At 39.4% G+C, this 15,895-nt stretch overlaps 1 protein-coding gene across 1 annotated transcript in view; it reads left to right on the top strand.

Moving 5' to 3' along the window:
- The window catches only part of ATP8B4 (ATPase phospholipid transporting 8B4 (putative)), a 154,976-nt gene that overhangs the window by 51,171 nt on the left and 87,910 nt on the right, over window positions 1–15,895 (top strand). The window contains 3 exon segments of the mRNA XM_065412715.1: window positions 4,909–4,981; window positions 6,244–6,314; window positions 11,112–11,194. Of these exon segments, the coding sequence (XP_065268787.1) occupies window positions 4,909–4,981; window positions 6,244–6,314; window positions 11,112–11,194 (227 nt within the window).

The raw sequence follows: 15,895 nt of genomic DNA, 5'->3' as shown, positions 1-15,895 counted from the left end.
GAGGGAGTACAGAAGTATAGGGACCAAACAGTTGCTTGTATTGCATGTGCCTAGGACCAGATTTGCTTGTGTCTAAATGGCTATTTACAACTTAAATTTTTTACCCCAGCAATGCTGGATACTTAACCATACCAGACCGACCCCTGGAGAAACACTGTTATTTTGTTTTTTTGCATTGCACATAACATCGTATTAGTTGCTGAGCTGCATAATTAGTTTTTTTTCCAAATTCAACATTCTGCTCTCTCTTGACCATCTCTAGTACAGACTGATTGGTTAAGAGCCCCACTAGGGGCATCTGAATGGCTAATCTAATGCTGTCTTGTGTATTGGTGCCACAGCAGGTCAGGTTATTCCCTTCCGGAGGGAGTACGGTTTATTCTGTACTGGTGTTTTTAAAGTATAGGTACTGTTGTTCCATGTTACACATTTTATATTCTCTGAACTGTGGTCTCTGCAAGGAGAACTAATTCACAAATGTGTCTTCAGAACAAGAAATTGTAACTGTTAAGTGAAAACTCAGACTTCGGTAAAAGTTGATCTTTAACCTAAGATGCTTTTTAATACTTGAGCCCCAAGAAGTGGGATTTTGTTATGTCAAATACTAATGGAAAATGCTAAAGTGGCGGTTCATACAAAAAGCACTAGATATGTTGCCACCAATATCCTGATGTTTAAATTGTATTTTGCTCTATCATCATAATCCTTCATTTATATATTTCACCGTGGCACTTTCCAGAGATGAAATTAAATCTTGTCTACACTAGGGAATTCCACAAAAAAAAAAAAAAAAAAAACTGGTACGCTCATCAGACTACCCAAATTGGTACCAGGACATCTGGGAGCCCCATTACAGATGCAGCTCTAGCAGCCCTCACCACAAAATGGTGGCAAAAATGCCAGAAGCATTTTGAGCCCTGTCCAAATCTCTCTGTATTCATTGAATGGCTGTATTTGCAAGCCTGGCTTCTACTGGAGTCACTATAATGCACGTACAGTGAATCCACAGGGCTCCAGTTAATCCTTATGGTTTCCTTATGTGGGAGTGGAACAAGATTCCATGTGTCATGAGGTGACCTGTTAGGCAGAGCTGAATTTTGAAAAAGAGTAGAAATATCAGAATAGTGAGCATTTTGTTCCTCAGTATTTTGACATTTTAATTGGGATAATATCTGTCCACAGAATCCATATACTCCCTGAACTCATTGAGGACATTACAGGAAAGTCAAAAGGCAAAATTTAAAAGAGTTAATAGACACAGAGCTCCAAAGCAGTTCATGTGCTCTGATGCATTATCTTTTTCATTCTGTGTGTTTCTCTCTCAATCTCTCCCCATTTTGAAATCAATTTAGGCTGGGATTTTCTATAGAGTCTATGGGGTTTAGGCTTCCAGCTCCCATTGGCATTCAGTGGGAGTTGGGTAACTAACTCCCTTAAAAAGCAACCGAGAGTCCCATCTGACAAAGTGGGTATTCACCCACGAAAGCTTATGCTCCAATACATCTATTAGTCTTAAAGGTGCCACAGGACTCTCTGTTGCTTTTTACAGATCCAGACTAACACGGCTACCCCTCTGATACTTAACTCCTTTAACTCATTTGAAACTCCCACCCTAAATGTTCTGTCTCTTCTCCCGTTCCAACTAGTGCAGCTTAATATTTTTTCTGATGTGTTAAGTGAGCTAATCAAAATGTCCAAGACAATCTAGGTTCAAACTGGTATCTGCTGTTTAGTATATAGTTTTCAGATGTTGTCCGAAGGATTTTTTTTTTCTACACACAATATAGCACATTCTGCTTACGTAACTAAAAGGGATCAACTCTTTTGGAGCTGTCAGCCTTCAGTTGGATACACATTTAAAGCATAGCACAACAACATATTGCAGTGATCCAACAGGGCAGAGTGATGGCTTTGGGTGTGGTTGGGTATGTAAATTCATTTTTAAAATGACTATTTGGACTAAATTTATGGCCCCTGCATAAAGCCAGAGTAATTTGTCTTTGTGGGTGAAATGTGTGGAGTTTCTTGATTTAAAATTAAACATAATATATACTGCTTTATTAAATATTAATTGGAGATGCATGAAGTCACCACTCCAAATAAATTGAGATATAAAATGTACAGTTTTTGGAGAGGGGAATTAACACTCTAATCTGGCCAAGATGCAGGGCTACAGTGGAACCTTTGGATTGCTCTTCTTCATTGTTTGCACAATCTGTTACAATGACTGGATCTACATAGTTGGAGATCTCACGGCCTCATTTTAATCCTCCATTCCACCTTCCATGTTGACCTATGTGGAGCCAGTAGAGACTGCTTTCAGGGAAGGCTAATTAGGGTACATCTACGCTGTATTTTAAAACCTATGGCAGCAAATCTCAGAGCCTGGGTCTACAGATTCAAGCTCACCGGGCTCGCACTACACTGCTAAAAACCTTCCAGAAAAAAAGTTCCTTTAAAAACACACAAAAAACTCCAAGCCTGAACATCCCCCGGGGATGTTTTACTGTTTAAAAATCATATTTAAATAGCATAGTTGCAGTGCTGTTAAAAGCCAAAAAATTCATGATTGAGCCTGAGGCTGCCCCGTATTTCAGGATAATGTGAGCTCCCCACTCTTATCCCTCCAGAACAGAATGATTTCAGGGCAAAGCATGGCCATAGCTTTGGATTTTCTGACCTTTTCAATATGTGTAAGAGGCTAATGTTAATATTAGTAAGTGGGTTTGCTTAGTGGTTTTCCTGGATTCCTCTTGAATCCTTAGCCCTCAAATGTCATGGTGACTTGTCTCTCTGCTGGGGGAGGACTGGCTGCAGTTCTGAGTTGCCTGTTAGAGATCATTTGAAGAGCAAGGTTATGCTTTATCTCTGAGCAGAGCACTAACTCTCCAGCACTTTCAGCTCTTGCTGGGATTAACGTTCTTTAAACAGATTTTATAATGACTAGATTAACAACAGATTACTAATCTCAATTAGAGTTGGGCCCAAACTATGATATTTGCCTCTAGTTTGGGATACAAATTATCATGAAACTCGGGTGTAAGGATCCAGGGTCCCATTTGGACTATAAATGATAACTAAAACTTCTATCTTTATCAATTAAATTTTCCCTCAAATTTTGTCCTACAAATTAGCATGAGAAACAATATTGCAAATAAATTACATTCCCTACAACTGTTTCCTTTAAAGATTATCCAAATACATAAGTGCACCTGAAAAACTAAATAAAATTAAGTTAAATGTGCTGCAACTAACATACATTTCCCCACTTAAGATAAAGTACAGAGGAGAAGAGAGCTTGAAAACGAGTGAGTTCTGGCTCTAGATGAAAATGCTGCTATTGAAAACTTTCCAGAACAACATGTACTTGGATCAGTATTAAAGAGAAGTTCTTCGAATGTCTAAGCCAAATGACCTAGCATGCTGATAGTGCAGGGCATATTTCACAGTTGTATAAATATTTAAACTGTTTTCCAGCCTATAAGACAAGTAAATTAGATTTTTTTTAGCTAAAAATAAAACCAACCTTTATTACTACCTTGTAATAACCCATCTTTATTCTGAACTTGACTGGAATCGGTCAGTACTGCTATATTATCACTACAGAGAAGTACTTTATTAATGCTTCATTGCAATAGGACACAAGCTCTCTGACATCTCAGTGAAATTTATACAAAAACATTTGAAAGTTACATTGATGCACATGGTCTGCTTTCCCTCTGGCTCACTACAGTTTTGGGGAATCCTTGCAAAAATGTCAATAGGGCCCCATTTATTTCTGCCCTTCCGATTCAAGGCAATATCTAATAATTGCGGAACCTTTCCTGCATTATAATTAGGGCCCTACCAAATTTCATGGCTGTGAAAAACATACCATGGACTGTGAAATCTGGTCTCCCCTGTGAAATCTGGTCTCTTGTGAACTTTTACCCTATACTATACAGATTTCATGGGGGAGAACAGTGTTTCTCAAACTGGGGGTCCCAACTCAAAAGAGGATGGGGGGGGGGTCACAATGTTATTGTAGGGGGTTGTGGTATTGCCACCCTTACTTCTGCACTGCCTTCAGTGGCTGGAGAGTGGAGGCTGCTGGCCAGACGCCCAGCTCTGAAGCAGCGCCCCACCAGCAGCAATGCAGAAGTAAGCGTGGCAATACCATACCGTGCCATGCTTACTTCTGCGCTGCTGCCTTCAGAGTTGAGTCAGGACCCCTAGAGTTACAACACTGTGAAATTTCAGATTTAAATATCTGAAATAATGCAATTTATGACTTTTAAAATCCTATGACCATGAAGTTGACCATAATGGACCATGAATTTGGTAGGGCCCTATTTATAATGCATTTGAATTAGCCAGTGCAAACATGGAAGAGTTTTTCAAATGTTAGCAACAATGAATACTTGTTCAAGCAAGCTTGAAAACAGCTTGCTATTTCATTTTTTCTTCTGTTTTCTTTGTTCTCATTATTTTCTTTCCTTCTCTTTTCCATGTCTTATCTCATGCATCTAAATCTTCCTCCCCACTTTGCTGCTTCATGTTTTCGTTTCCCTTCTCTATCTCTGTTTCCTGCTCTCCAGTCATATGTGCAATGATTATGACAAAGATCCTTCTAGTATACAGGAATCTGGTAGGGATCTTACTGAATAAAGTCTTTACTAATGTTATCACCAACAGAAATAATTTTAAAATGGATAGTAGTCAGTAGTTTGTCATACAGATGATTTGTTAATAATGGAACATAGTGTTTATTTTGAGTAAGGCACCCTGAGCATTGATTTTGTAGTGTAATAGTGCATATTTAATACCTTGTAAATGACCTTAAGACTACAAGTGTAAATTACTATCTCTCACTAAACATATTTCTAGAAAAAAATAAGTGTGTATGTGTGTGCATTTTATCTTTCATAGATTACAGAATGAAAAATGGATGACTGTAAGACCCGGTGACATCATTAAACTGGAGAATAATACATTTGTAGCTGTAAGTAGTTCAGATATTTTCTTTCATAGTACGTGTCACAGAGAAATAAAATGGTAACAAATACTTGCCTCTCTCTATCTTTCTGTGTGTATTGTGTGGCTGTTGCCCCTTGTTTCCCACATGCATTGACACCCCCTTTGGAAATGAGGGCTTGTCTACACTACCAGCCGGATCGGCGGGCAGCGATCGATCCAGCGGGGGTCGATTAATCATGTCTAGTATAGACGCGATAAATCGATCGCTAAGCGCTCTCCCATCGACTTCGGTACTCCACCAGAATGAGGAGCACAAGCGGTTTTGATGGGAGAGTGTCAACCGTCTACTTACCGCAGTGAAGACACCGCAGTAAGTAGATCTAAGTACGCCGACTTCAGCTACGCTATTCACGTAGCTGAAGTTGCGTATCTTAGATCAACCCCGCGGGGTAGTGTAGACAAGCCCTTACTTTGACGCTATATAACTTAAAATACTTTTCTCAGGAGGACGGTATTGTAATCAAACACAAATATTCATCTGAGTAATGTTTAAAGTTTTATTTACATGTATAGAAAACCACTCTTCACTTACTCCTTTGTGCCTATGTAAAATAAGGGCCTAAAAGTGTATTTACAGCTCATCCTATCAAGGTCTATTATATTATAAATTCTCCTTCAAAAATACTATGATCTGTCAAGTAAAAGTGGGGACACTTTTTATGATGTGAAGTACTGGCATCAGCAACACAGCAATAACTTTTTCTAGTCCTATCTGGTAGTGAAGGCACTATGCATGAATGGTATGCTGAATCACCTGTACCCAAAATCCTGCAGGAATTTTTCATTGCAAAACCTTAATGTTCATGAATGGGAACCATTTTAAATATGAAAATACTCAATTTTACAAATTTTAGACCAGATTATCATCTAATTTCAATGGAAGTACACTGATTTACACTGTCTAAAGATCTGGACCTTATGTAAAAAAAAGAGTAATTAATCCACCTCATGGATTTATTGAAGTCATTGGAGCTATGCCAATTTACACCAGGTCTGGTCCATAAAGTCTGTATGTACGTTTTCTCTGTTTGATAATTTAGGGGAAAAAATAAAATTTGTTTCAGACATTGAGAATTTTAAAGAAGTATTTGTGCTATATATCTAGATAAGAAAAATTACAGAGAACATGTTGGTGTATCTTGGAACTTTTTTTGTATCTTATATGAGCCTTTTCTCAATCCTTTTCGAGATGACAGAATATATTTAACATCACTTTTTTTTTTACAGGCTGATTTATTACTTCTATCTAGCAGTGAACCACATGGTCTCTGTTACATTGAAACAGCTGAGCTTGATGGGTAAGTTTTAATCTGTTAGAGTAGTTAACAGAATAACATAATACATATATTATTTATGTGTGTATGGCATGTGGACACCAGCTATTGATCACAGATATATTTTATTCCTAATGTTCTTCTTCAAGTGGCCGCTACATAGTCCCACCCTTGGGATATGCTTGTGGTGCAGCTCTGACAGTTTTACACTTAATAGCAGGGAAGTTGGAACACTTTTGCACCCCCTTCTACCCCTCCTCTTGCTATTCCTGAATGTTATGAGGGCAAGGATATAAATGGAGGTGTGACACTCCAGTTTCTTCTGTTCCTTCCCATTGTGGTTGCGGAGACTGGATCCTCCCTGGATCCACTTCTTCAATCAACAGTGCCATTGGATAGTTTTAGTTCTTGGTTAGTTTTGGAGTGAGTTTAGTCCTTTATATTGTATTATTTTATTTGAAATTCTTTCTTTTATTTTTATTTATTGAGGCTCCTCTAGGTTCTGCACCCCAGTGCAGTCTCATGGATCCTATGGTGGTTCCAAAAGGAAAGTGGCTAGGATTTTATCCTTCCATCTTTCCCACCTCTGATGGCCAGAGTTGGGAAAGATGGAAGGTATCTAGCATACTTAGGAAAAGGACACGCTCCTTCTTGGTGCGTAATATGTAGAAGCTTTTGTGACGGGTTACATCACAGAAACCCGATTGGGACTGCCACCTGATGTGCCTAGACTACCTCTGAGCCCGTTTTTCCTGCCAGCTTGGGACTTCAGTACTTTGCCTTGTTTGAGCCAGACACGCTTGCTTGCTGCAATCACAGATCCAAGTCTGAACCACGTCCTCCACAAGCTGCAGGCTTAACTGAAAACAGCTTAAGAAGTGCTCCTGTCTCCAGCACTCCTATACCCAGCTCCCAATGGGGTCCAAATCCTAAATAAATCAATTTTACCCTGTATAAATCCATTTTACCCCCCCAAGTATTAATACATACGCTGGGTAAATTAATAAGTAAAAAGTGATTTTATTAAATACAAAAAGTAGGATTTAAGTGGTTCCAAGTAATAACAGACAGAACAAAGTAAATTACCAAACAAAATAAAATAAAACACACAAGTCTAAGCCTAATACAGTAGGAAACTAAATGCAGGTATATCTCACCCTCAGAGATGTTCCAATAAGCCTCTTTGGAGGACTAGCCTCCTTCTAGTCTGGGTCCAGAAATCACTCACACCCCCGTAGTTACCGTCCTTTGTTCCAGTTTCTTTCAGTCATCCTTTGGGGTGGAGAGGCTATCTCTTGAGCCAGCTGAAGACAAAATGGAGGGGTTTCCCTGGGGCTTATATAGTCTCTTTCTTGTGGATGGAAACCCCTCTCTCCCCCTGTGTGGAATTACAGCTACAAGATGGAGTTTTGGAGTCACATGGGCAAGTCACATGTCCATGCATGACTCAGTTCTTTACAGGCCGACGCCATTGTCCACATGCTAGTTTGAATGTTCCCAGGAAAGCTCAGATGTGGATTGGCATCTGTCAAGGTCCATTGTTAGCCAAGTACTCCCAATTACTTGAATAACCCCTTCACACTATGTTGACCAGATTTGCCTTAGGTGCTTCCTACAGCAAACACTTTAAATACAAGCATAGAGCCAACACTAATAACTTCAGATATAAAAATGATACATGCATATGAATGGGATGAATACATTCAGTAGAACATAACCTTTGCAAAGATATGTTACATGGCATATGTAGCATGAAACATATTCCATTTGTGCCACAAGTACTCCTGTTTATATTCCATAGGTCATATGTCATTATGTCATATTTACATTCATAAGCATATTTCTATAAAACATTACGGGGTGCAATGAATCTCTAAGGAGCATCAAAACCAATTCCACGCCCTTCCATTGCAGAAGGCCCTGGTGGCTAAACCCTCTGGTATCAATCATTTCTGTTCTGTGAATAAAGATAGGCCTGCATCAGCCCCAGTTGCCTCAGAAACTAAGACACTAGTGATATCTTTGATGTTCCTTAAATATTTCACCATTGTTGAAATCTGCAGAGCTGCAGCTTGGATCTGTATGTACACATTCACTGAACTCCGTTGATTTAGCATCCAGGTCCGAACTGCAGTTTTGTAGAGTAGTACTTCAATCATTGTTTAATTAAGACTCCATGTCCCACCTTCCTCATTTCACAGTACTGCTTATCAGATTATCCCAAGAGTGGAAATGTGTAGAGACCACTCAAAGTAAAACTCACCTTTAGCCAGAGTATTTTTATATGAACTCCACACATTCGCAATCCCCATCTGTCTTCCTCAGAGATCTTATTACAGCCATGGACCTGAGGAGTCATTGGAAGGAGCTGAAGCAGCTGGAGCAGCATGCCACTGTTTTATAGCCTCTCTGTCAGAACATTCAGGAACAGTGAGGGGAGGGGCAGGAGAGGTGTGAGAGAGCTCCAATGGCACTGTTGTGAAGCATTGCACCATCAGAGCTGCACTGCTAGCACATCCCAAGGGTGGGAATGTGTAGAATCTGTCTCAGAGAACTCCACTTACAGGTGAACAGCGTGTGAATGGTGTACTTGTCAAATGCAGTAACAGTTTTAAATACATTCATGTGATGATCATCACAAAGTTCAGGGCTCATGTCTTTGGTGCTTATACAGCACCTACTGCAATGTGGGTGCTACTAGAAACCAATAACCAATAACAAATAATAATTAAGGAAGTCACATTTTTCTTTGTGCTCATTGGTGCCATATACTCAGATATCATGGTGATAAATGACAGTATAAGAACCTAAATAGTCTGATGTGAATGATAGTGAATGATAGTTCATGTAGATAAATAGTCTTACATAAGACCAAAAAATGTAATGAAGTATAAAACTGAATAACAGATAGATATATAAACATATAAAATCATCATAATAAAACCAAAGTAAAAAAACCTACTCTAACAAACTTCTTTATAGCATATCTAACTATATGAACCTTTCATACTGAGTTTCTGAATACCAAGAGAGACTGTTGGGAATAGTTTCCTTAACCACCTATTTGCATGTCAGACTTCACCTCTTTAAAAGAATTAGTATTCTAACTTGAAGAAAGTAATATATATTTTTTCCAGGGGTGAATGACTGACATCATTGGTTTAGATACTGGTAAATTTGTAGATACTGTACTAGTTTAACATGGACATAGCTTAACCTGCACTAAAAATTGAGGCATTAATTTGTTTTGATTTTATTATTGTTACATATGCCAATATCTGTTCCACCAACCATATGCAAGTGTGTTCACTTAGGAGATGTTGCACTTCTTTCTAGAAAAGTATGTGATCTTTAACATTACTTTTTCCTGCCTTAAAGCGCAGCAGTTGAGGACACATCCAAAGTTCTAGACCCCTTTATTTGGAATACAGTAACTCCCCACTTAACGTTGTTTCGATGTTATGTCCCTGCTCCATTACAGAACATGCTCGTTTAAAGTTGTGCAATGCTCCGCTATAATGTCATTTGGCCGCCTGCTTTGTCCACGGCTGGCAGCCCCCCTATCAGTTCCCCTATGCCTCCCGCCTGCCAGCAGACCCCATGGATCAGCACCTTCCCCCTGCTCCCCCCGCCTCCTGCCCGCGGCAGTCAGCTGTCTTGCGGCGTTCAGGAGGCTGGGGAGAGGAGCGAGTACGCAGCGCACAGCCTCCCTCCTCCCTCCCCTGCCTCCTGCCCACAGCAATCAGCTGGTTTGCGGGGTTCAAGAGGCAGGGGAGGGAGGAGGAAGGCTGCGCGCCACATCCTCGCTCCTTCCCCAGTCTCCTGAACACCGCAAACTAGCTGATTGCCAGGGGAGCTGATGGGGGGCTGCCAGCCTGTTTAATACCTCTATTAAATTGCTTGTTTAAAATTGTTTAAAATGTATCTAATGCCTTTTGTCTGGCAAAAAAAAAAAATTTCCCTGGAGCCTAACCCCCCCTATTTACATTAATTCTTATGGGGAAATTGGATTCGCTTAACATTGTTTCGCTTAAAGTCGCATTTTTCAGGAACATAACTACAACATTAAGTGAGGAGTTACTGTATCTAGGACTCTGAGAAAGGCCTCTGCCAGGGTATCCCATTTTTCCTATTTTCTAAGGGAGATTAGTTCAATGTATAGTCAGTGGCAGCTGCGATTGCTCAGCAACCACTTCTTTAGGTGCCTAGCTTTAGTGATTGAAGTTTGGAAAATTTTGGTCCCTGTAAGTAAATCAGTATTTAGCCATAAAGGGAGCTCTCTCAAACCACCTCCTAAGAAAGGGTGACTCCAATTCCCCTTTTTCCCAGTTCAGTTTCAGCTACTGTAAAATTAGGGTTTATTACATTTTTATGAAAACCTTTTTTTTCATAACTCAAATATCAAAATTTGCCGTGGTGTTAATCTCTTTCAGCTGGTAACTGCTCTGCCATTCCTATTGCAATTAGTCATTTGTGCATGATGACTGGATGGGCTCTGACTAAATCATATTTATGATGTCCTCTGTTCAAAGAAGCAAAACAAATTATAGTTATGCAGATGTGCATTCATTACGATGCCAGCACTTATTAAAACTGAAGCTCCTTCTTATGTTTTAGAATCGGTTACAAAAATTAAAATGTGTTCTTCCAGAATAACATTAAAAAGAGCTGTCTGAATGTCTGTCTTTCTATAAATGTGCTATCTTAGTCCACAAAGTCAGATTCTATGGTACTGAACATAGGTTCCTGTGGGTGAGAGAAGGCAGGGCCGGAGGGTTATGGAAAGAGTCTTATATAAAGGTCATATTATTAATTTTACAGTGAGACTAACCTAAAAGTACGTCAGGCTTTACCAGTTACTTCAGAACTTGGAGCAGATATTAGAAGGCTTGCAGAATTTGATGGTAAGTGGTGATAAAAGTTAATTTGTTGGAACCAAGATTTTTATTTTTGGTTTTTGTTGTTGTTTTGTACTTGGAGGGGAGAGGTAAATGGCTCCAGACATTAAACGCCAAGTTCTCATTCTTTCACTATCAAGATTAAGGATGTTGTTTACCAATATGACTCTCAGATCCCAAATCATTGTCCTATTTTTGGGTATGTCTTGATGGGCACAAGGGTGGGTTATTCAATCAAGTTAGCTTAATAATAAGTTAATATGATTAAAAAGATGTTAAAAAGTTAAGATGTAAACTAACACATTTGAAGCCATGTTATGTGGCTGTGTTGTAACCTGGGGTGGAGGGTGGGTGTGTTAACTTGATTAGCTTAACATTATTACATAAGAACATAAAAGTGGTCAGACCAAAGGTCCATCTAGCCCAGTATCCTGTCTTCTGACAGTGGCCAATGCCAGGTGTCCCAGAGGGAATGAACAGAACAGGTAACCATCAAGTGATCCATCCCCCTGTCGCCCATTCCCAGTTGGTAGGGACACCATCCCTGCCCATCCTGGCTTATAGCCATTGATGGATCTATCCTCCATGAACTTAGCTAGTTCTTTTTCGATTAAAAAAACAAATTCTTTTTGCCCATCAAGACAGGGCCATAGTGAAATTTAGCAGATGTAAAATATATATCCTAATCCCACAATTTATATATTGAATCTTCATTCTGTTTTCACTTTCCATTACTTTGCTCACTGTTGCCTGTCCTTTGACACCTATGCAACTCCATGGCTGCATCTACACTGGTGACTGCACACAGGTCCAAGCATATGGTTGTGCCAGAGCCCCCCTCACCAACCACATCTAAACCCCAGGAGCACAGGTTTCAGAGTGTGTACAGGGCAAGAACATTAGCAAGCCTAAGGGGCATGGATGTGAACACACTTCAGGCTGTGGCATAGCCCTGTACCTGTGTCAATTTGTAGTGTGGACAAGGATAAGGTGCATGTCCCAGGTACTGAGTTCAATAGTCCTCCAACCCTGTTCCCACAACACTCAGAACCCTTTCCTGCCTGACCCTTATCCAGAAATATAAAGGTCCCTGTCCCTGCTGTCACCCATAGTAGCAAGCTGTGCTGACTACTTCACCAATTTTCTGCTGGACTCTTTTCACCAGCACTTATAAACAAGGAACATACTCTGAGAGCAGCTGTCTGTCAGCTTGTGTCAGCCAAGCACACCCAGGCCTTGATAAATGTCTGGTTGGAGTTCATTGTCCTCCAGTACCAGGAATTCACAGCTATACCAGGAAGTTTCAGAGAGTCTGGCATGGGCGGGTGTTCACTGTACTATACTGGGTATAGCCAGGTTCAGGACATATATTCATGTTCAGCACAGCACATATGGACACCTGATGTGGGTATGGGATAAGCATACACATGGCTCTGTACAGGTATCCAATCGCCAAAATAGATGTAGCCCATGAATCATCCTCTGAAAACTCTGAGGAGCAATATGAACCACAGTGTTCTCCAGAGGCCTGAAAAAAAATTAGGACACTCCCTTCGACCTTCACCATCCTGAGAATAAGAGACCCTTTGTCTCACAAGTGCAGTCAGGAAGAGTCATTCTTGATTGCCATCTAACCCGCAGGGTTTTGCTGTTCTTTGAGCATGTTTTCATTGTTTCTTTCCCTCATATCTCTTTTCTTGTTACTCCTTTGAATAAAAGCATGAGTAGCAGCATCTTCAAAGTTCAGTTAAACTGCATCCATATTTATATTTTGGAATGTCTCAAAAGCCCAGTTTACAATTTTTATATTGTTTATTATATGCTAGATCTCTACTTTGAAACATCTTTCTGGATTCCATTAATACATTTGGTAACCTTTTGTAATAGAAATACTTACTACAAGTAGTATTTACTGTTCAAAAATTGAATTCTTCCAGATTCAGAAGGATTTAGGTTGTGTAGCAAGGAAATTTTCAATGGTTGCGTCATGTGATATTTTGGTTTGGCCAAAACAAATGACTTTTCTCCCCACAAAATGCCTTTAAAACGTTATTAGTTTAAGTAAATAGTATATGAAGCCAGCAAATTTTGTTTAAAATACTTACTGAAATATTTATGGGGCCAGTTTTCCACTAACAATGTAATCATAGATGAACCTCAAAATGTTTGGAGGTCCTGTATAATTGAGATAAGCATCTAAAAGTACACTGGACATCTCAACTTCTTCATATTATTTTGGTCTAAAAATCATAGCACAATATTTTGAGAACAAGTCTTCTCGTGAATGACTTTCTGGTTCATTAGTACTTCAGTTTCTGGTCCTCAGTGAAAATGGAAAGTACAGAGGTACATCAGAGTGACGAGGGGTGAGGACAGGTGTGATTATAATATCTATTTCTGCTACATTCAGGGTGTAACTTTTGGTAGCACTCACTTGTAATTTAATTAAAAGCAAATGTCCTGACATATAGAGCAAAAATGTAGACTTTAATAGCATAATTGTAAAATAATGAAAAATGACAACAGTCAGTTGCAGGTACAGTTCTACATTAAAATATTTGTATCTTCTTTACCTGGGATTATACCATTTATTCAGGTATAATCCACTCCCCTGGGTAGGAGCCCTCCTGCTTGACAAAAGCGTATCATTCCAATGCTAGCCTCCAAGTTTTAAGAAAGGCTCATATCTTAAACCGCTGAAGCCAACTGAGGACAGAATACAACCCCTGTTGTTTCATTTTCCAACTTCTTAAGAGTTTCCTCAGTTCCATGTATAGCTTTTGAAGCAAACGTTTGACCTTGTCAAGAATTTTTTAGTTTGTTTACCAAAACATGGATGCTTTTAACCTTGAAGTGTGAACAGGGGAATCTCAGTTGGTAATTCTGATTGACTGTCAATCTCAAATTCTCTTTGTAGTTTTGTTGCTCAGTTTCCAGTCTGTTTTTTTACACCCTACCATTGTCCAGAAATCACATTCACTTAAATTACATATATTTTAAAACAGAAAGGGATAAAGAACTGAAACAGAAGCTAGTTCAGGATAACCATACAAAATGTTACTTCACAAACATAATAAATTTAAACTCCCCAAAGATTATACATGTTCATTAAAACAAAACATAACTGTTCTACATCAGCATCTAGTAATGTTTCACATTCAGACTGAATTGACAGAGCCACACATGGATCTCCATGTGTCTGAGGGGAAGGGAGAGAGGGAAAGAGATGGTGGTTTGGCTTCCTCTGAAGCACTGGTCCTCCTTTTAAAATGAAATCCTACAAAGGAGTCTCCACAAGGACCAGGACTGAGCCAGAGCATGGATGAATTTTTCTGTAGAGCCTATTCCACACTGGAATTTCTTTTGGCTATTTTCGCAAGGTTAGCAGCAAGAGAGGAGAGCCAAGCTACCAAAGAGCTGGGTGGGAAATTATAAGGGTGCTGCTTGTGGTGGATTTATATGTGGGCAGACCTGGATTTCCAGTGGATCTCTTAGATCCACAAATTTTGGGGATCAAGCCTCAATGTGTTCTGTTTGTGGTGGGGAGAGTGCACAAACTCCAAATCCCTGAAAGTACGATCTGGTAAAAACTCCACAAAGGTGTTTCTCTACTTTCTACTTTCCCATTGGCCTTGGGGCCATCTGGCTCTTTATTATTTGTATTTAAAACTAACATTAATGCAGTGTTGATTTTGTGAAATTGAGTACTCCTTAATGCAAGATTAACTCACCTACATTGACTAAACTGTATATTTTATTATACAGATTATATAACAAAGATAAAAGTACAGAAAGAAAATTTGATAATTAAGGGACAAAAGTGCCCATGTTAAACTTTCATAGTTTTATAAACCTTCTGAATTTTCTTCTTCTTCATAGAGGACTATAAAAAAGCCACGTTCAAAGTTCCTAGCTTCAGTCATTTTTGAGGAATGCAACCACAGAAATAAAAATTGGATGGGCGTTCCCATCTCCCCCCCCCCAAATGATTAAACTGATTTTATTCAAATTTAATAAAAAATCACCTTTGTATTGAGAACAAAGAATGAAAAATTTAATGACCAACTGAAAAGGCATCTCAAATGTAACCATCTCAAATGCACCCATATTGTTCACTATAAGCTTTACAAACACTTCCGGGAACAGGGGTTCCTTTGCAAGAGGCTTACAGTCTAACTCACACAGTAGAGATGGAACATCGGATACAACAGTGGATACAGATGATGCCAGAGTGCAGATTGATGTTCTTGATTAAGAATAAGCAGGTTTACGGAGGGATTGGAAGGAACGAATGGTAGGCTACTGCATGCATAAAGGATTCTACTAAAAAGCACATGTGGTTTGTGAAGGAGATAAAAGGAACTCTGAGGACAGAGGGCTGGATGGAAAGTAGGACATGTCAGTGGTGCAGAGCCTTGAAAGTGAGGACAAGGAACTTCAACTTGATGCAGCACAAGAAAGTGAGCTGTTCAAAGGAACTGAAGAGGGAGAGTTGATTTATGGCAGCAGTTTTGGATAGACAGAAAAGAGGAGTTGGCAAGTAGCGATTCCAAATTGGAGGTTACAGGTATGGAAGCAAGCGATGAGCAAATTATGGGTGAAAGATGTTGTAGCAGGAACAACAGGTCAAGGATGAAATTTTAAATGTCTAAATTGATTAACTCTTATGATTTATGCTTCATTTAGAGGGTGATGATGGTTTCATAC

The sequence above is a fragment of the Emys orbicularis genome, chromosome 10 (genome assembly GCF_028017835.1).
Source record: "Emys orbicularis isolate rEmyOrb1 chromosome 10, rEmyOrb1.hap1, whole genome shotgun sequence".
Classification (NCBI taxonomy): domain Eukaryota; kingdom Metazoa; phylum Chordata; order Testudines; family Emydidae; genus Emys; species Emys orbicularis.
The sequence above is the reverse complement of the archived record's forward strand: the minus strand, read 5'-3'. Positions and strand labels throughout refer to the sequence as shown.